We start from the raw sequence: 20,152 nt of genomic DNA, 5'->3' as shown, positions 1-20,152 counted from the left end.
CTCTGTTAAAGGCAAGGTTGGAGGTATATAAGACAATTTTTGCCTGCGTTTAACTTAGAAATATAACATTTTATCTTGGGACTTATGTTTTAATTTTTCCAACAGCCTTATTTATTTCCATTTAGTTTTATTAGCACAATACTTAGAAATCCTTAAAAGGATCTTTGGATTGCATAAGAGGAGGTAAGGAGAAAAGTAGATAAGCAGACAGTGCAACTTGGTGCACAAACTGTATTTTAGGAATTGACTCCCAGCAGAAATGATCCAAGAAAGTAAAGAAGTAGTAATTCATGTCCTCAAACCACATTATTGGTCCTAGGAGGTAAGATAGGTATCAGAAAATGTGACTCTTCTGCCAACTCCTATATTACCTGTCTCCATGATTCTTGCCATGTCATTCAGGTCTTAGTTTTTCATGTAAGTAATGAAAAAATTGGACCTGATGATCCCTGGTCTCCTTCTAGATCAGAATATGCAACGGCCCACCATTTGTGAGCTTTAAGAATTACATAAAATTCTCTTGTCTGCAATCTACTGCAAAAATGATACCAGAATATTTGGTTTGTGCTTTACTTTTTCCCAGGTTTAGTGAGGTATAATTGACAAATAAAAATTGTATATGTTTAAGTTATACAACATGATGACTCGTTATATGTATACCTCATGAAATGATTTTTACAAGCTAATTAATATATCCATGACCTCACATAGTTTGTGTGTGTGTGTGTGTGTGTGTGTTGAGAACACTTAAGAGTACCCTTTTAGCAAATTTCAAGTGTACAATACAGTATTATTAACTAGTCACCATTCTACTATCTGCTTCTGAGAGTTTGACTTTTCTGGACTCCACATATATGAGAGATTGTGTAATATTTGTCTCTCTGTGTCTGGTTTATTTCACTTAGCACAATATCCTCCAGATTTGTCCATGTGTCGGGAATGGCTGGATGTCCTTTATCTATGGCCAAATAATGTTCCATTTTGTGTGTGTGTGTGTGTGTGTGTGTGTGTCTATAAAATCACATTTCTTTATCCATTCATCCATCTGTGGACACTTAGATTATTTCCATGTCTTGGCTATGGTGAATAAGGGTGCAGTGAACATGTGGGTGTAGATATCTCTTCAAGACCTTGATGTAATTTCCTTTGGATACATATACCCAGAATTGTTTAGACACAGGTTTGAGTTCAATTTCATTCTGCATGTGGATATCCAGTTTTCTCAGCACCATTTACTGAAGAGACTGTCCTTACCCCATTGTGTATTCTTGGCATCCTTTTCAAAGATAAGTTCACTGTGTATGTGTGCGTTTATTTATGTGCTCTCTTCTGTTCATTGGTCTGTGTATCTGGTTTTTTTTTTCTCAAGATTTTATTTATTCATTTGAGACACAGATAGAGAGAGAGAGCATGAGCAGAGAGAGAGGCAGAGGGAAAAGCAGGCTTCCCGCTGAGCCAGGAGCCCAATGTGGGGCTCTATCCCAGGACCCTGGGATCATGACCTGAGCCGAAGGCAGACGCTTAACCATCTGAGCCACCCAGGTGCCCCTGTGTATCTGTTTTTATTCCAGTTCCATACTGTTTTGATTACTATAACTCTATAATATAGTTTGGAATCAGGAAGTGTGATACCTCCATCTTTGTCCTCCTGCCTCACAATGCTTTGGTTTTTCAGGGTCTTTCGTAGTTCTGTACAAATTTTAGTATTGTTCTATTTCTGTAAAAAAATATCATTGGAATTTTGCTGGGATTGCATTGAATCAGTTGATTGCTTTGGGCAGTATGGACAACATTAACAACATTAATTTTTCCACACCATAAACCTGGATCTTTCCATTTATTTTTGTCTTCTTCAGTTTCTTTCATCAGTGTTTCATATTTTTCAGTGTACACATCTTTCATTCCCTTGGTTAAATTTGTTTCTAAGCATTTTATTATTTTTGATGATAGTGTAAATGGGATTTTTGTCTTAATTTTTGATCGTTTATTGGTAGTGTATATAAATACAACTGATTTTTGTGTATCAATTTTGTATACTGCAACTTCACTGAATTTTAACAATTTTTTGTTGCAATCTTTAGGGTTAGAAAACCATATACATAAGATCATGTCATCTTCAACAAGACAGTTCAACTTCTTCCTTTCCAATTTGGGTGACTTGTATTTCTTTTTTTTGCCTAATTGCTGTGGCTATGACTTTAAGTAGTATGTTTATTATGAGTGGACACCCTTGTCTTTTTTTTTTTTTGAAGGGAGCCCTCTGATTGATTTATTCATGATGTTACATTAGTTTCAGGTATAAAACATAGTCATCCAGCAACTCAATACATGATGCTCTGCTCACCACAAGTGTATCTACAATGTGTCATCATTCAATGCTATTATAATACCATTAACTGTTTTCCCTATGCTCTACCTTTTATTCCCATGACTCCTTTACTCCATAACTGAAAACCTGTATCTCATACCTCCCTTCACCCATTTTGCCCATCCTTTCACCTCCTTCCCTCTGGTTAGTCACCCTTGTCTTATTCCTAATTTTAAATGGAAAGCTTTCAGTTTTTCACTGTTGTGTATGATGTTGGCTATAGGCTTGTCATATATGGCCTTTATTATGTGGACGTATATTGCTTTTACTTAATTTGTTGAGTTTTTATCATGAAAACATACTGAATTTTCATCAAATGCTTTTTCTGTATTTATTAAGATGATCGTATGATTTTTATCCTTTATTGTGTTAATGGGGTGTATCACATTTATTAGTTTACTATGGTGAACCATTCTTGCATCCTAGGGATAAACCCACTTGATCATAATGTATGGTCCTTTTAATGTGCTCTTAAGTTTAGTTTGCTAATATTTTATTGATGATTTTTTTGCATCTGTGTTTATCAAGGATTTTGGTCTGTAAGTTTCTTTGCTTAGAGTGGCCTTAAATCTGCCTTTGGTTTGAGGGTAATTCTGGCCAAGTTAAATAAATTTGGAAGTGCTTCCTCTTCCTTTAATTTTTTAGAAGAGTTTGAGAAAGATTTTTTTTTTTTTTTAATTTTTGGTAGAATTCACCCATGAAACCATCTGGTCCTGGGCTTTCTTTTGTTAGAGGTTTTGACTACTATTTCATTCTCCTTACTAATAATTACTCTGTTCGGATTTTTTCTTTATGATTCATTCTTGGTAGGTCATAGGTTTCTAGGAATTTATCCATTTCTTCAAGGTTGTCCAATTTATTTGTGCATGCTTCGTCATAATAGTCTCTTTGTATTTCTGTAAGATTAATTCTAATATCTCCTCTTTGATCTATCATTTTATTTGAGTCCTCTTTTTATCTATGTTAGTCAAGCTAAAGGTTTCTCAGTTTTATCTTAAAAAACAACTCTTAGTTTCATTCTTTTCTGTTGTTCTGGTTTTTCACTTATATGTGTTCTAATCTTTATTATTTCTTTCCTTTGTTAACTTTGGGCTTAGTTTGTTCTTTTTCTAGTCCCTTTATGTGTAAAGTTAGGTTGTTTGAGATTATCCCCCCTAATGTAGATATTTAGCACTATAAATTTTCCTCTTAGAACACCTTTGCTATATCCCATAAATTTTAGTATGTTGTGTTTCCATTTTTGTTTGCCTCAAGATACTTTTTTGTTTTTCCTTTTGAATTCTTCTTTGATGGATTGGTTCCTCAGCAGTGTGTTGTTTAATTTCTACATATTTTTGAGTTTTTCAGCTTTTGTTCCGTTACTGATTTTTTTTTAAGATAGCGTCTGAGTGGGGGGAGGGGCAGAGGTAGAGGGGGAGAGAGAGAATCTTAAGTAGGCTCCACACTGAGCACTGAGCCTAGCCCAGGGCTTGATCTCACAACTCTGAGATCATGACCTTAGCCAAAATCAAGCATTGGATGCTTAACCAACTGAGCCACCCAGGCACCTGCCTGTTAGATTGATTTCAAATTTGATACCATTGTGGTCAGAAGAGACACTTGATATGAGTTTAGTCTTCTTAAATTTGTTAAGACTAGTTTTATGGCCCAACGTATGATATATCCTGGAAAATGTTTCATGTACACATGAAAAGAACATATATTTTGCTGCTGGCTGAAATGTTCTGTATATGTTTGCTGGGTCCATTTGGCTTATAACGTATTCAAAACCACTGTTTCCTTATTGAGTTTCTGTCTGGATAATTTATTCATTTTGTAGGTGTGGTATTGAAGGTCTCCTACCATTATTGTATTGCTGTCTATTTCTCTCATCAGTTCTGTTAATACTAGCTTTCTGTATTTAGATGTTCCAGTGTTTGGTGCATATATGTTTACAGTTGTTATACCCTGATAATTAATAGACCTCTTTATTATTATATAGTGACTTTGTCTCCTGTAACAGATTTTGACTAAAAATCGATTTTGTCTGATAAGACCATAACCACTCCTGATGTCTTTTGGTTGCCGTTTACATGGAATATCTTTTTTTAATCCCTTCACTGTCCATGTAAGTGTATCCTTAAACCTAAACTGAGTCTCTTGGAGGCAGCACATTGCTGCATCTTGTCTTTTCTGTCTATTCAGTCACTCTGTGAATCCTTATTAGAGAATTTTAATTCATGTACATTTAAAGTGATTATTGATAGATAAGGACTTACTATTGCCATGTTGTTTGTTTTCTGAAACTTTTGTAGTTCCTTTGTTCTTACTGTCTCCTTTTGTGATTTGTGTGTGTGTGTGTTAGTGTGCTTTGATTCCTTTTTATCTTTTGTGTATCTAGTAGAGGTTTTTTCTCTGTACCACAAAGCTTATATAAAACATCTTATAGTTATAACAGTCTGTTTTAAGCTGATAACTCCTTAACTTTCATTGCATACAAAATCACTTTATGCTTTTACTTCTCCCCCCCCATTTTATGCTTTTGATGTCATACTTGACATTTTTATATTGTTCATCCATTAACAAATTATTTAGCTATAGCTGATTTCAGTGCTTTTATCTTTTAACTTTGAAACTAGCATTAGGAGGGATTTATGTGCCACCATTATAGTATTAGAGTATTCTGACTTTGACTATATATTTACCTTTATCAGTGATTTTTGTACTTTCATTTGTCATGTTGTTAGTTAGCATCCTTTTTTTCTACCTCAACTCTGATTATCATTTCTTGTAAGGCAGATTTAGTGGTGATAAACTCCCTCAACTTTTTCTTGGCAGTGTCAGAATCTTATATATAACCAGCAATGTTCATTATTAGTAAAATAATAAACATTTATTAAGCAACTGTTATATGCCAGACACTATGCTAGCTGTGGGTTTGCCCAACTATGTGTCTTTCACATATGTAAATGAATTCCTTCTAAAGATCAAATAATTTGAAATCTATAACATTGCACTTTCTCTTGTTGGCAACTTTTCATTTTTCTGGTGTACAGTTGCTGGAATTTGGTGTTGAATTTTAAGGCTTGGCCCTTGATTTCAATCAGTACTCCTCATTCAGGGAGCTTATAATTAGCTTGGAATTCCTGCATCGAACAGTTATATTTTGTATCACTGAGCACTGATGGGACTATAAAAATAAAGATGAGAAGTGCTAACATTTTTCAACTACAGGCCTTATTTATTTCTGCCTAGCATGGAGTGCCTATCATGAAGTCTGGCCCATTTTTATTGATCAATAAATTTTATTTCCAAATAAAAATGTGATATTTCCAGACTTTTACTTTCAGCAAGCCTGTAATACAATGAGAAATTATAGACCAGAAAGAATTTTGGAAGAACTGATCAGTGTTTTGTGTTGAAAAGAAAAGAATGCATGGAACCATCTTGTGTAATTATACCAGTATTTGCTTTACCATATTTAATTAATTTCTCTTAAAAAGATATATTTACAGTGTGTTTTATTACTAGACATTAATTATCAAGTATGTCAGTTCCTTCTCAAAGTACTGACATAGCTTGAGAATCCTTCATTTTGTACCATGCATATATGTGAATTTCCAAAGCAGAAAATGACTTCAGCTTAGACACTATGTCTGGCCAGTGGAGATATTCTCAAAACTGTGGGTCACCAATTTGTCACTGAGCCAGACTTCCTCCACAGAAAAAGTCTCTTCAAAATCAATCAGATAATTTTGCCTTTGTCCAGTGAAAAGCACGGTTGGATTTGTTCTGTTCTGAAGAGCCAGAGCTGGGTGAGTGTCATTTTGCGTCAGGTATGATGTGTGAAATGAATGGCTGGCATTATATACTCTCGTAATTACCTGCTATTAGTTTAACTCAAATTCAACTGTTTTTGGCTTGTATATAGTACATACTTTTCTATTCCTTTAATTAAATAATGCCTCGTAATACTTTTTAAAGAACTTTCCCTGGGCGAGATTATGAATGTCTTGGTGCCCTATCATCCATAGTGCACATGGAACTTTTGTCTGCCTTCACTTTGTCTCAATTCCCTTGTTAGTCCATTCAGTTCATGTGGTGCAGATGGGGCTGATTCCTTCCTTTTAGTCTCCAGAAATGTCACAGGGGCCAAATTTGGCCAACTTGAGAACCTCATCCCCCGGTCATAGAGATTTGTTCAGGGATAAGCATACAGCTCAAGCTTAGAACCCTTTTCTGGAAAAGATCTTTTATTTTTCCTGTGGAAGTGAGCTTGGGATCCCCTGTGAACATCTTACTACCGAACAGAGGGAGCAAAACTGAGAATGAAACCAAGAGAAGCCTAGAGAAGGAGAGGGAGATAGAGCCTTGATTGTATTTTAACTGCTCCACTCCATCCCACCTTAAGATCCATCATTTGGGGTAATAGTTACATGATTTAGGACCCCCCACCCTGAAACACACACACTTTTTTCCTTAAGCCAATTTGAATAAGTTCTGACTGCTGTAACCAAAAGTTTCCTGGTGAATGCCTCTTTTCAGATTTGTGCCATAACTTTATGCCTCTTACTGACCCCACAGTAGCATCTCAGGTTAGTCTGCCCTCCCAAGTAAGTGACACAACAAACACTCTCCCCTATAATCATAGCCATCCTACATTGTACTCAGACCTAAGGGTCTTTGCTAGGAGGCTATCTTGATAATTTCTCACAAAGTCTTGTAGATACACATGTAAAGGGTTTGTTAGTTTTGGGGAGTTATTTACATTGTATAAGAGAAGTCACCATCCTGAGTACAAGACAATATCTTAACATGTCAGAAAGATTAAATGAAGTCTGAAAACTCAAGGCAAAGAAAATGGAGTTATATGCATGTTCTTGCACTTGGGTTAAACAAACAAACAAACAAACAATCCTGCATTCACTTACTTAAAAATACCTATTGTGCCCTTCCTATGAGCTAGGCACAGTGGAAGGAACTCAGACACAATAGAGAGTAAGCAGTTTCTGCCCTCATGGAAAATAATCATTTTCTATCAGGACATTTTGACATGAATCAAATAAAAATACAAATAAATGGGTAATCACATCTATGATAAGTACTGTTCTTTGGGCCTGTGTAAGGGGGGCTCTTGGTTCTGGGTATTCAGGGATAACTGAATCCCAGAACAAATGATAATGGAGTATAAATTTAAAGGTTGAATAGGAGTTAAAGAGCTGAAAACATGAGTGAGAGTAACTTCCAGGAAAAATCTTTCCAGAAGGAGAAAACAGCTTTGTAAAAGATTCTCAGGTGGAAAGATACGTGATCTCTTTGAAGAAGAGAGAACGGCAGCAGATGAGACAGAGGACATAGACAAGGGACCAGAGGAAGCCAAGACTTTCAAGTCATGGTGACAGTTGCTGTCTTTACCTTTCAGGCAATGGTGAGAAAGACATTTAAGGAGTTCAGTTCACAGAGTGACACAATTAGGTTTATGTTTTAAAAGTTATCACTACAACTTCGTGATGTTAAATCTGGCTGGTATTAGAATCACCTGGATTACCAGCTTCCTGTCCCATTCCAGAAGAACCAAAGTCTCTGGTGTGGGCCCCTGGCTCTTGTCATTTTAAAAGCTCCCTCCAGATGATTCTAACATAAAGCTAGGCTTGAGAATCACAGATATAAACCAGGTAGGAGATGTAAGAGCATCTGTGATAAAGAGGCTCTGTGAGCTGGCTTCTCAGTATGACTCAAGGTTAGCACCACCCCCCCAAACCTAATTGTGAATTGCGTTAATGGAAACATACTTCCTGAAAGAGAGAGTTGTATCTCTGCTCCCAAATTAGACCCAGTTTGTTCACCTCTCAGAATCAAATTTTAAGAGAAAATTAGCCAAACTGAAACATTCCTAGAAGATGATAAAAGGAACCTGAACCGTAATGAGCAGAAATGATCCAGTGGTACCTTTATGTTAAAATTGTACTTTACGAAGGATGATTTAGGACCTCTGTTTTCAAGTAAGTCAAAGGCTATTATTTATTCATAGGGTAAATATGAGGCCCAACTACTTCCCAGTCTTAGACAGTGGAAACGTTGGCAGGAGATGGAGCAGACAAGAATCCTTGTCCTCGTGGAGGTTTTGTTCCAGAAGAGAATGGAGTTTTCTTGCTCATAGGATCCTTAAGATCAGAATTTTAAACTGACCTTTTTGGTTAGCGGCTTTAGAATCTGGATGTGTTACAGGGAAATACATTTCAGCTATTAATTTTAGAACATTAAAAGTAGAAATCTCTGAAAAGCAAGGAGGTCAACATCTGTGGAATGATTCCAGCAGAAATGGCTGTAGAATCTCAGGGCAAGAATTGAAAGATATAATAGGAAGAAGACTGTCGAGTGATCTGGTCTACTGATCTCTAGAGTCTCTGATAAAACGGAAAACCAAATATTATAGTATTAATAGTGACGCTTACATAGTTTGAGCATTTACCATGTGCCATCTACCTTAGGTGCTTTATTATGCATTATCTCATGTGAAATTTATGACACGCATCATGCAGATGAGGAAAGTGAAACCATATCAAACTATAATTTTTAGAAGTTAAAAACATGACTTACAAATATAAAGTAAAAACATGTAAAAAAAATTAATGTGACTCATTAATTAATGAGGTGTCAGTATCATGGTAAGATTGGTTCCAAGAACAGCTGAGGAGCTCTTTGTTTAGAGGTGCATTTTAAGAAAAAATGCTAGTACAAGATTACTAGATTGGATAAAAAACTGATTAATGTTTTATAGGGCCATAAACCATCACACTTGGGATTATTTTTTCTATTGGAAAGAAGAAATTTATATCTTTAATAGACAGAAGCCTTCAAGGTAATGCAACTTCACTAAATTTGGGACCTTTATTTAGTAGTGAATAGTGAGGTGAACAAAGCACAGTTCGTTAGGTAATTTATTTATTTTTTTTTCTTGGTTTCAGGAGTAGAATTTAGTGATTCATCACTTGTATAATAACACCTAGTGTTCATCATAACAAGTGCCCTTCTTAAAACCAGTCACCCATTTATCCCATCCCCCATCCACCTCCCTCCATCAACTCTGTTGTTAAGAACCTCTTATTGTTTGCCTCCCACTCTTTCCTTCTCTTTTCTTTTCCCTTCCCACACGTTCATCTGTTTTGTTTCCTAAATTCCACATATGAGTGAAATCATATGGTATTTGTCTTTCTCTCATTCCTCTTAGCACAATATACTCTAGCTCCATCCACATCACTGCAAATGGAAAGATTTCATTATTTTTGATGGCTGAATAATATTCCAGTGTGTGTGTCTTCCCTATCCATTCATCAGTTGATGGACACTAGGGCTCTTTCCATAGTTTGGCTATTATTGATAATGCTGCTATAAATATCGGGGTGCATGTGCCCCTTCAAATCTGTATTTTTATATCCTTTGGGTATATGCCTAGTGGTGCAATTGCTGGGTCATAGGGTAGTTCTATTTTTAATTTTTTGAGTGACCTCCATACTGTTTTCCAGAGTGGCTGTCCAGCTTGCATTCCCACCAGCAGTGTAAGAGGGATCCCCTTTCTCAGCATCCTCACCAGCATCTGTTGTTTGCTGTGTCCCTTAGGTAATTCTTGAGAGTGTATGTTACACAACTGCCTCATAAAGCTTTGAAAGAACATGATTATCTTTTGGCCTTATTTTCAAGTTTTGGATGATGTTTCTTAACATTGGAAGAGTAACTTTTCAAGATTTTTGAGCTGTAGTAATGAGGCTGGGTCACAATTGATCTTTCTCCAAATACCCATACTGAAATGAGCCATGTAGCAAATATTTGGGGGAATTATTCGGGAAGCATCTTTCGAATCACATCACCATTGTTCGGCCTTTGTGTTAAGTTTGAGCTTGTTTTTTCCAGTTGCTTTATGTTTGTTTGTTTAATTGATTCCTTTTTTTTTTTTTAAGATTTTATTTATTTATTTGAGACAGAGAGAATGAGAGACAGAGAGCATGAGAGGGAGGAGGGTCAGAGGGAGAAGCAGACTCCCCGCCGAGCAAGGAGCCCAATGCGGGACCCGATCCCGGGACTCCAGGATCATGACCTGAGCCGAAGGCAGTCGCTTAACCAACTGAGCCACCCAGGCGCCCCTGTTTAATTGATTCCTAAAACATGTGTAAACCACTCCAAATTAACCTCTCCTCCTATTTTGTTCCTACAAAAGTAGTTTGGCGCACCAAACATGATTAATAAGTAGCTAGTGGTTCATTAACCACTTGCTACTGTTGGCTTTAAGACAAAGGCTCTGGAACCCCAGGTAGAAACCTCATTCTTTAGAATTTACTGCAGCTGTTTTCTTCAATAAGATTTCTTCGTTTATGGTGTGTGTGTGTTGTTGTTGTTGTTGTTGTTGTTGTTGTTGTTAACTTAGGATGTTGCAGTTACCAAAGAGGGGATTGTAATTGCTGATGGTCTCCTATCTTTAGAGTGTTAATCTTGAGCTCTTAAGGTTTGAAAAGAAAGTCCAGTTCTCTGCAAATGGCACTTTGTTCAGCCCACTGTAACTGACTGCAGATTTGGTCTCACTGTTTTCCTTTCCTGTGAGTTAATCTTGAGGAAAGACTTCAGTGTTAGGTTTCCAGGATAAGTGAAAAGTAGCTGTATGGTTGACTTAATGTCCCCACAGGCATTAGGACACTTGCCTGTGTTTAAGGTGATAGACCCCTATTAGATAAAGGTAAAGTGGCAGAAAATTTAAGTTGTCAGTCAAATGGTTTATTTTAGGAACTCAAACTAGATGTGAGAGTACAGTTTTTGCCTTTTAAGAGAAAGGGTCTGATTTTTGTTCCATTGAGAGAAAACTAAACATAGTAATATATGTAATAATATATTCCAGTGTGTGTGTGTGTGTGTGTCTAATATTTTATGTAATTTATAGGCCACTTTAGGTGGGTTATCTCACCAAATCCTCAACAATTCCATAAGGTAGAGTATATCATTGTCTCCATTTTACAGATGAGAAAACTGAGGTCCACAGGGGTTGAGCAAGCTGGCCAAAATTCACAGCCAGTCAGAGAGGCAGAGTTAAGATTAGACCCAGGCCAACTGATGACAAGCCGACTGCTGTGAAGGTCACATGGCATCGCCTTTTCCACCTGATGCTGGGATAGAGAACGCACATGGAAAATTAGCCACAATCCCATTTTCTAACCTCAGCTCCAGCATTAACTCTCTTTGCAACTCCGGATGAGTCATCTCATCTGTCTGGGCCTCCATTTCTCTCTGTAAAATGAAAGGTAGAAACAATTTGGGTTGGATGGTCTCTGGGGTTCCTTCCAACTCTAAAGTTCTCTGATTCTATAATTGCATCCTGACCTTAGAGGGGCACATGCTCCCCTCCCCCATACACACACATACACACTGCTTCCCAAGGCAAAAATCTAATCCTGCTGTAAGTGCCCATTGCAATTTGATGCGAAACTCAAGACTCCACCAAATCCTATCATTTATGACAGCCCCTTGGGAACACATGACACTTTTTAAAACCTGGCAAGCCAGTTCTTTAAAATAAGTTGCTAATGGGGTGTGTTTTTAGGAGGCAAAATATTAATACCAAAAAAAAAAAACCCACTTTAAAACAAATGAGGCTTTCTATAAATCATCTCTTTTCTACAATGTTACCTTGACAACTTAGCTTTGACTCAATATGAGGGGTTTTCAGTGTGGGAGAAGTGGGATGCCCTCTTTGTATCTTTAAAGACTTCCTCTTGTTTCATGGTAAGAGGAAATGTCAAAGGTAGACCATAAAATCCCGCAGAATGTACACAAGACATCTTGATGGAATGTCATCCAGAAACAATCACAGGTGCACAGAATTAGGACATACTCTGATTATAGGTACATTGTTTTCTCCTTTCTATTTTCTCTAACCATCACACATCGCAAGAGCGTACAAAATGTTACATTTCTGGACCAGCACAGTTACAGAGCAGAAAGCAACAAAAGTGCCTAAAAATAATTGCATTGTTTTTAGTTGCAGCAACAATAGATGCACCTATGAGGATGAGGGGACAACTCCGAAGGACTGAACCGATGTAGAAATGCTAAAAATACGGTTCCCCCTCCAGCAGTTGAAATTGTGAGCAATGACTGAGGCAATGGCAGGTAGGGAGATTAAATTAGAATTCACCTCTCTCAGCTGTAATAGGGCTCATCATCAGGGCTGGCAAGAACTCAGTGGGCTCACCGGGGTGAACCTGGGACTGCGAGGGGGAGAAGGTAAAAAGGAGCAGTGTTGAGCAAAGGGAGAAGACTCGTCTCCAGCATCTAGCGCCACAGAGCAGAACCTGGAGAATGGCCGAACGTTCAGTATTGCTTCTAGAAGCACTCTCCTTTGTGGTTGTGACTATGAGCCCGGCAGCCGCCATGGGCGCTGCTGCTGGGAGCAAGTCTGTGCTTGACACATGTGTTTCCCATTGATAGCTGGAGACAGCCCAGTGGCTCGGAGTTCGCCTGACAAAGCTGTATTGAAGTACAGACAGAGTACAGTTTCAAAGCAGTCAGAAAAAGAACGGGAATGCTGTTCAGGAAATTCTTCAGGCATGGGCAGGGACTTGGCTGCAGTTCTGCAGTTGGAAAGTCTGACTGGGGCAGCTTCTGAACACAGGCTGGGCCTGCTCACACTCGGCAGGCTGAGCGGCCGCCTTCTTCAGAGCCTCTGCGCACTCGGGGACGCTGGGCGATTTTCATCAGGCGCTTTGGGAAGCACACAAGGGAGGTAGGGCGCTGTTAAGTTCTTGCATTTCCACGCTTCTCTTTCTCAGCCTGCTGTTGGTTTGCAGGAACGCTGAGTTTTCGGGTGTGTGTGTGTGTGTGTGTGTGTACGTGTACAAGTTAAAACTCTATCACTTAAACATTCGCTGTGGAGTTAGAATCATTTTTCTCCCCCAGCCCTCTTCAAGATCCGATTTTCAGCAGGGCAGAGACACTTTTGAAAGTTAAGATGTAGCTAGCAACACAAATGTGAGAGGGAAAAGTATGTGAATTCTTGTATGGTCACCCCACTCCAACCTCCCGTAACTTCTCTGCATGGAAGGACACTTCATTGGCAGGACAGATAATTTTAGATGAAACTGTGTTCTTTGCTTCGTGAGAGTTTTTGAGAGGGACTTTTTTTTTTTTTAAGCAGCAAATAACCTTCATTTTAGGAAGGAATCGGAGTTTGAAGTTTCTATTTTGGATTACACTTTCAGAGTGTGGGAGCAGATATGTGTGTATGAATTCTTGGTATCTTTTATTATTATATGGGATTTTTGCTGTCATTAAGGAGCCCAGTGATATGTTTGCCTAGGAAAATGCTGGATCCACATTTGTAATTCTGTTTCTATAATAATTTCCAACTTAGTTCTGAGTTGAAAAGTAACTGGCAGTTTTACTCCGAGGAAATACTTCTGTATTTTGGAAATACAACTAAAGAGTAACAGAAAAGAGTAGTTTATTCAAAATCATTGTTAGAAGATAGAGATATAATGGTGTGAATTTTAGTTCATTAATCGCTTGATTTTATTTTACACCTTACTGGAAAGAGTGCTTAAAAAAAACCCAAATTTTAAATAATCCTTTCTCATGCATATCAACTATTATGCAATATGGATTTTTACCTCGCCCCTCCCCCCACCAAAGCTCTGCCTTATTTTATGCTTAGCATTTAGCGAATACACAATATAATTGCGTTTAAGAAACTGGTTCAGCTCAGAAATCTCACTACAGCTCTGTGATTACTGGCCGAGGAATCAGTGACTGCCCTGGTGCTCTCCAAAGGGGGCTTGGCTGAGAGTCTGTTTGGGGAAGTAGATGAATGAATGGATTCAGGTGTGTGTTTACTTCAGTTCTAAAACCTCTCAGCGTGTAGCTAATAGTAAAGATTAATGGGTGAATGAAGAATAAAGGGCTGGAGTTCTCCAGATCCTTTTCTGTAGAAAACGCATGAGCCGCCAAACCTTGTGTTGCTTTGGTGGAAAGTCAGCACTCAGAGCCAGCCATTTCATTCTCTTCATAGTTTTGCACTCGGAGGAGGGAATTGGGGAGTGACTGGTAGCCGGGCTTCTTGCTCTAAGACATGGCACACGAATATTTTCTTCTTCAGCCTCATTTCTGGGTGGGCTTGGGTGGAGCGGGTTTGGCACTTGCTGGAGTGTGGTGGGGTGCGAGCATAGACAGTGACTACTTTTGTGTTTTTCTTAAGTGCCTACTGGGTGAGCAAAATGCCAAGACAGATTAGGAACCGACATGAAACAGAGCCGAGCCCACTGCGGGTGAGCTCTAATGTCATACCCGTCTAAATTTAGTGGCGTGTCAAGCACTGAGCAGAGCAGGCGTGAAATGGCAGCTCCGGGTTGCAGGATTATGAACAGCAGTGCCTAAAACTTGGAAGCAACTTTATAGTTTCCCTTTTTTAGAAGTAGAGGAGGGGCAAATCAAGCTCCCTTGACAATTGAAAGGAGAAAGAAGGGGGTGGGACGGTAGAGGAGAAGAAATCCAGGGCAGGGGTGCGGGCAACAGGGGAGAGGAGTGGCCACACCATGCGCAGGGCAGCCGGGGTAGAGGGAGGAGATGGTGCACAGGAATGAAGCACGCATACTAGAAACAGCGCACACCAGCAGGCACGGATCCGTTCAGCTTGAAGTGCGTGGATAAACCGTGGCCTCACTGAAGAGAATTGTTTTACCCTCTACACAGTGGGAGACCCCATGGTCAGTCTGCCCCGCTGTGCCTTCTGGAAGCAATCAGAGAGCACATTTTGTAAGAAAGGCAACGCCCGAGGGTTCAGATTTCCTAAGCAAGGATGGAGCAGGCTCTTTGGGCTTTATTTTTAACCCATATTTCTTCCATCCAGAGATATTTCCCCACTGGGGATGTTGAGTGAACGGACCAGGTGGAGATGGGTGAGTAATTGCAGTGAGCAGTTTGTTCTAGGCCCTGCCTGTGGATACTTTAGCAGAAAGACAAACTTTTTCAAAATAATATAAAGTGATACATCTGCTTTATTTTAATGAATGAATTTACTCAAAAATTTTTTTTTAAATTTAAAAAAACCTCTCCAAGGTCACATACCACATTATTGGTGTAAGTGTTTCCTACTAGTTTCATAAGGTTAGGAGGTTCATAGAATCATGGATTTGACCATTTGGAAGGGATTTGGGCCATCCTGTACTTAAGAATTTCTTGAGTATGAGTAATATGGAGACCCATTTTATAATGGGGGGGATTGATGCCCACATTGTTGATTTAATTATTTCACCATACTGTCACTTAAATATGTACGAACCAGAAATACCTACCTAGATATTACCTGTCTATCTTAATCATTCTTGAACAGATACAGCACTAAAACAAATTTTTGAATTAGATACAGAGAAACTCATCTAATAATATTCAGATTATCAACAATCATTTTTTATGTAGAAGATGCATTACTGAAATTTAGTAAGGATTATACCATGAATGTGGGACTAACAGTGACTTTGGAGATTAGTTTGATTTCAGTCCTCTTATACTCTTGCATCCTAGTTAGACGCTTGATTCCTCCATGGCCTTTTTCTCTTTACATCTACCTTCACTATGTCCTTTTATTTGCACCTTGAAGGAATGTGCTGTTTTGTATTACATCACACTCTGTTCCTTTCTCTCTTCATGACAACGAGAATGGAATCACTTGTTGCCCACATGATCATACAGTTAATACAAACACACCAGATTGTATGGGAGTAGCCATTGCTTGGGAATGGGATCTGTATTTTCTAGGACAAAATTCACGCAAATAAGCACATCAAAAGAAAAACCCAAGAACAAGTTTGATGCAGAACTCTCCAATCTCGGGGAAGATCTGAGGATCCCTCACGGGGACTCCACAGAAAGAGATGCTGATCCTGATTGGTTCTGGTTCCGTGGAAGAACCTCTGCAGGAATCTGGGGAAGAATGGCTCTGGAAATACCCTGTCTGTATTTCTAGCATTTCTTTTTTTTCTTTTTTTTTTTTAAAGATTTATTTATTTATTTGAGAGAGCGAGAATGAGAGAGAGTACATGAGAGGGGGGAGGGTCAGAGGGAGAAGAAGGCTTCTCGCTGAGCAGGGAGCCCGATGCGGGACTCGATCCAGGGACTCCAGGATCATGACCTGAGCCAAAGGCAGTTGCTTAACCAACTGAGCCACCCAGGCGCCCCTGTATTTCTAGCATTTCTAATGTAGCCACTTCTACTTGTGTCATATATTGGAGGTTTGTAAGAGATTTCATCTGAAAGAGTTTTAATGCAGTATAGGTGAAACTTGAGTTTGGTTGCAAGTAATAGAAACTCTGCTCACAGAAGTCAGAATGTGTAAGGCCTTACTTTAGGTGTGTAGAGGTGTAGGCATGCCTAGACAGTCAGAGCTGTTGGGTCTGCTGAGAAATGTCCCCAGGGACCAAAGCTGCCTTTCTGCTTTACCATCCTCAGCTCTTCAGCTGAACTTCCCATGCTCATGTCCATGTATCATGTTCAAGTCAGAGCAAAGGTGGCAGGGCATAAAGGGGAAAAACACCTCCCCTCATGAGACTTGGCCCCTTCAATCGGGAAGGGTTCTTCTCCCATGTAGACTTCCCTTCACATCTCAGAATACACACCCAGAACTGGATCGTGTACCCATGCTTAAAAAAAAAAAAAAAAAAGAATAAACAACTACTTTTGAAAACACTGTTCTCGGGCGCCTGGGTGGCTCAGTTGGTTAAGCAACTGCCTTCGGCTCAGGTCATGATCCTGGAGTCCCGGGATCGAGTCCCGCATCGGGCTCCCTGCTCAGCAAGGAGCCTGCTTCTCCCTCTGACCCTCCCCCCTCTCATGTGCTCTCTCTCTCTCATTCTCGCTCTCTCAAATAAATAAATAAATCTTAAAAAAAAGAAAAACACTGTTCTCATAATCCATTTCTTCCACTTCAAAGATGTAAACACTGAGATCAGAAAAGTGGACATTGAGATCAAAAGATGGCATAAGGGACACAGGCAGGCTGAGACCATAGCAATGCTTGCTCCTTGACCATAGGTCTGGTGTGGACTACATGTTACGTGCATTGGCTCAGTAATGAGAGCTTAGTGATACTTCAGAAGCCTGCTTCCAGTAAAAGGGAAAGTCCTATTGTAATGGGATCTTAGTATTAGAAGATTCCTCAGAAATCACCAGCTTCCACCATTTCTCAAAACCTCTTGAATCAGAATTTCAGAAATTAGTGTTGGGGAGTCTCCATATTTTTAAAAGCTCTCCAAGTGATTCTTTTGAGGCCAGCCGGACACGGGTGCACAGAACCGAGTTTGTTGACCACCGCCATGGCTAAGTCAGCATCCAGTGCAGGGACGCCATTTATGGCAGAATGGACAGATACCAGCCAGAGGGGATGGTGGTGCCTTTGATGACAGAGAACCTCACTACTCTGTGGAGCAGCAGCGGTCTCATTTCTCGCCTCAAGTCTCCTCAAACTGAGCCAAATTGGATGTCTGTCCTTTGTAACCTGTGGCCATTGTCATGGGCTCTGGAGCCACATTTGAGATCGGTGGTGGTACTTCGTGCAGAAGTGAGGTGAAGAAAGGGAGTAAAGGTAGAGGTAGTCAGAAGTCTTGGGTTAGGTCCTGACTTCACTGATCACTGGATCGCAGTGTTCCCACCTGTAAAATGGGATCAGATGCCTCTAGAGTATTCTGTTTCTCATAATCTATGATTTTTGTAATTCTAAAGCCTTCCAATTTCCTTATGAATGTCTTCGTCTTCCTTTCCCAAGGCTGGGCATCTTGAATTATTTCATCTGTCCCTCACCGTTTCCTCTGCTGTTCTCTTTATCCTTCTTGAACACATTCCAGTTAACTTCCTCCAGACAAAAGTGTGGCTCCCTGGACTCTGTTCCAGTCATCCGCCAAGTGTGTATTCCATGAACAGAGAACACCAAGCGTCTATTAACCAAGGGGGAAGAGAGTGATTTTATGGGAGAACCAGTGCAGTAAGAAAGAAGAATGGAAGGTAGGCTGATCTTACAGCGGAAGGAGATAGATAAACACACACACACACACACACACTTAATATTAACTGAGAGAGCATGAGAGAAACCAGCAAAGAATGAAATAGGCAAATCAAGATCAAAAGAAGTATGGGCACAATAAGCAGAGGAGAGAACGTTTTATACTGATTTATCCAAGTTACTTTTTCTGTGTTGCCCGAATTTCTCGACAGATTCCACTGTCCTCTTTCTCTCACCTTTGCTGCCACACAGAAAGGTGATCGTCTTCATTACTGTTTCAAATTCCCATTGCCAAGTGTGAACCCCCTTATATAAAGGAAACCATGTCATCTGTGGCCCCTGACCTGCTGTCAGATAGGTTTGCAGGACTCTGGGAGGAACGTGTCATGGTGGTTCGTGAAGTGTCTAAATCCAGTGTCTAAATCTTGGAAATCTTTGCTGGTAGTAGCTCCGGGTGTGCGGGTGGATGCAGAAGCTTTGGCTTTCTTCTTCTTCTTAACCGATAATGCAGTGGTACCTGTTAACACAAACACAGGTTCCTGATAAAAAACCATATTGCCGGGGATTAGAAACTCCCTCTTTGTTCAGACCACTTTCCTTTGCCGGGTGGTAGGCTCAGACTCTCTCGTGAGAACCCTGACTTCCAAATAACCTATTTCTGAACTCCTGGACAAAGTATAGTTAGTTACTGGCTGGGCTGGAAGTATTGAGCCACTGAAACTGGTCTTCTTGAGCTCAGGGTGAACAAATACCAGTTGGTAGCTCGTTAGTCCAAGCAAACATTGGACACCACCCTGCTGCCCTAACTCCAGTTAGGGTTGCGGTATTGGGCATGGCATGTTCAGTGAGCGAAGATCGCCTAAAGCTGAGGCATAGCTGAGGAGCCACGCCACGCTGTGTTCCCTTCCTTCCTGTTCTTACCTGGTGTCGTCGGCCATCATCTCTCTTGTCCTGGACTCTTTCTAGCTTTTTCTCTCTTTTTAAAAATTTCATTCTATCTTCCTGTTGCCAGTTTTTCTCTCTTTTGAGAATGTTTCTTCTCTGTTCTTTGCTCGGTTCAGACCCAAGTCATCTGCTTCCCTCAGTGGTCAGGAATGCCAGGAACAGGATCTGCTCATAACTTGGACCCTGTAATAACAAACATTAATTCTGAAAGTTGGACATGACCTTCAGAGATTTGTGGCATCACTTCTGTTGTGGACAAAGCTATACCTGGTGTTTCCCAGGCTGAGGATGCACACAGCAGGTCACAAACTGGAAGTCTGAGTGCTGACCCATAGGCACTATTTGGGGTCACAAAGTTTTTTTTTTTTTTTTAATTAATTACAAAGCATTTGGACATTCTGAGATATTATGCACAAATCTAGATAATCTAGGAAGAGCTGAAGGAGGGCACCTCTGGTCTGGTTTCCCACGGCTTGGCAGTTAGTACAATCTGAGCAGTTGTTCCTTTGAGAGGGTATGTGTCCACTTTATTCACTAACCCCACCTTCTGATATGTAGGTGTTTATAATAATAGTCTCTCAATAGGGTTTCATGTCTGAACCACAGAAAATAGAAAATGATTTGGACGACCTTTTTTTTTCTTCCAGTTTAAGGGTGGTGTACAAAGTACCATTCTAGATGCATAGGAAAGAAAGTAAGGCATTATGACCCAATTCTCTTAGAGGGCATTGTTTAGATGGGTAGGTCTCTACTCAGCAAAAAAGCAGTAGGACAGCATGTGTAGAGGACAGGTTTCGAAGTCAGATATTCCCCGGAGTAATCACATCATA

At 39.7% G+C, this 20,152-nt stretch overlaps 1 protein-coding gene across 7 annotated transcripts in view; it reads left to right on the top strand.

Moving 5' to 3' along the window:
- SGCD (sarcoglycan delta) overlaps window positions 1–20,152 on the top strand; it is a 954,698-nt gene that overhangs the window by 550,596 nt on the left and 383,950 nt on the right. Inside the window, exon 1 of one of the 7 annotated variants that reach the window (XM_054513862.2) lies at window positions 12,865–13,115. The exons of 3 other annotated variants lie outside the window; for them this stretch is intronic. Coding sequence is in view for 2 of the 4 variants with exons in the window: in XM_054513861.2 (XP_054369836.1) it covers window positions 15,253–15,282 (30 nt within the window). In the remaining 2 variants the exon portion in view is untranslated. Of the gene's footprint in view, window positions 1–12,864; window positions 13,116–14,951; window positions 15,283–20,152 lie in introns of those variants that run through there. 3 more of the 7 variants (XM_045902073.3, XM_054513861.2, XM_054513848.2) reach the window with 3 other exon arrangements.

This window comes from Mirounga angustirostris, unplaced genomic scaffold (genome assembly GCF_029215605.1).
Source record: "Mirounga angustirostris isolate CCGP_5_RB_7025 unplaced genomic scaffold, mMirAng1.0.hap1 SCAF_7, whole genome shotgun sequence".
NCBI classification, from domain to species: Eukaryota; Metazoa; Chordata; class Mammalia; order Carnivora; family Phocidae; genus Mirounga; species Mirounga angustirostris.
Note: the sequence above shows the minus strand (reverse complement) of the source record. Positions and strands in the feature narration are given on the sequence as shown.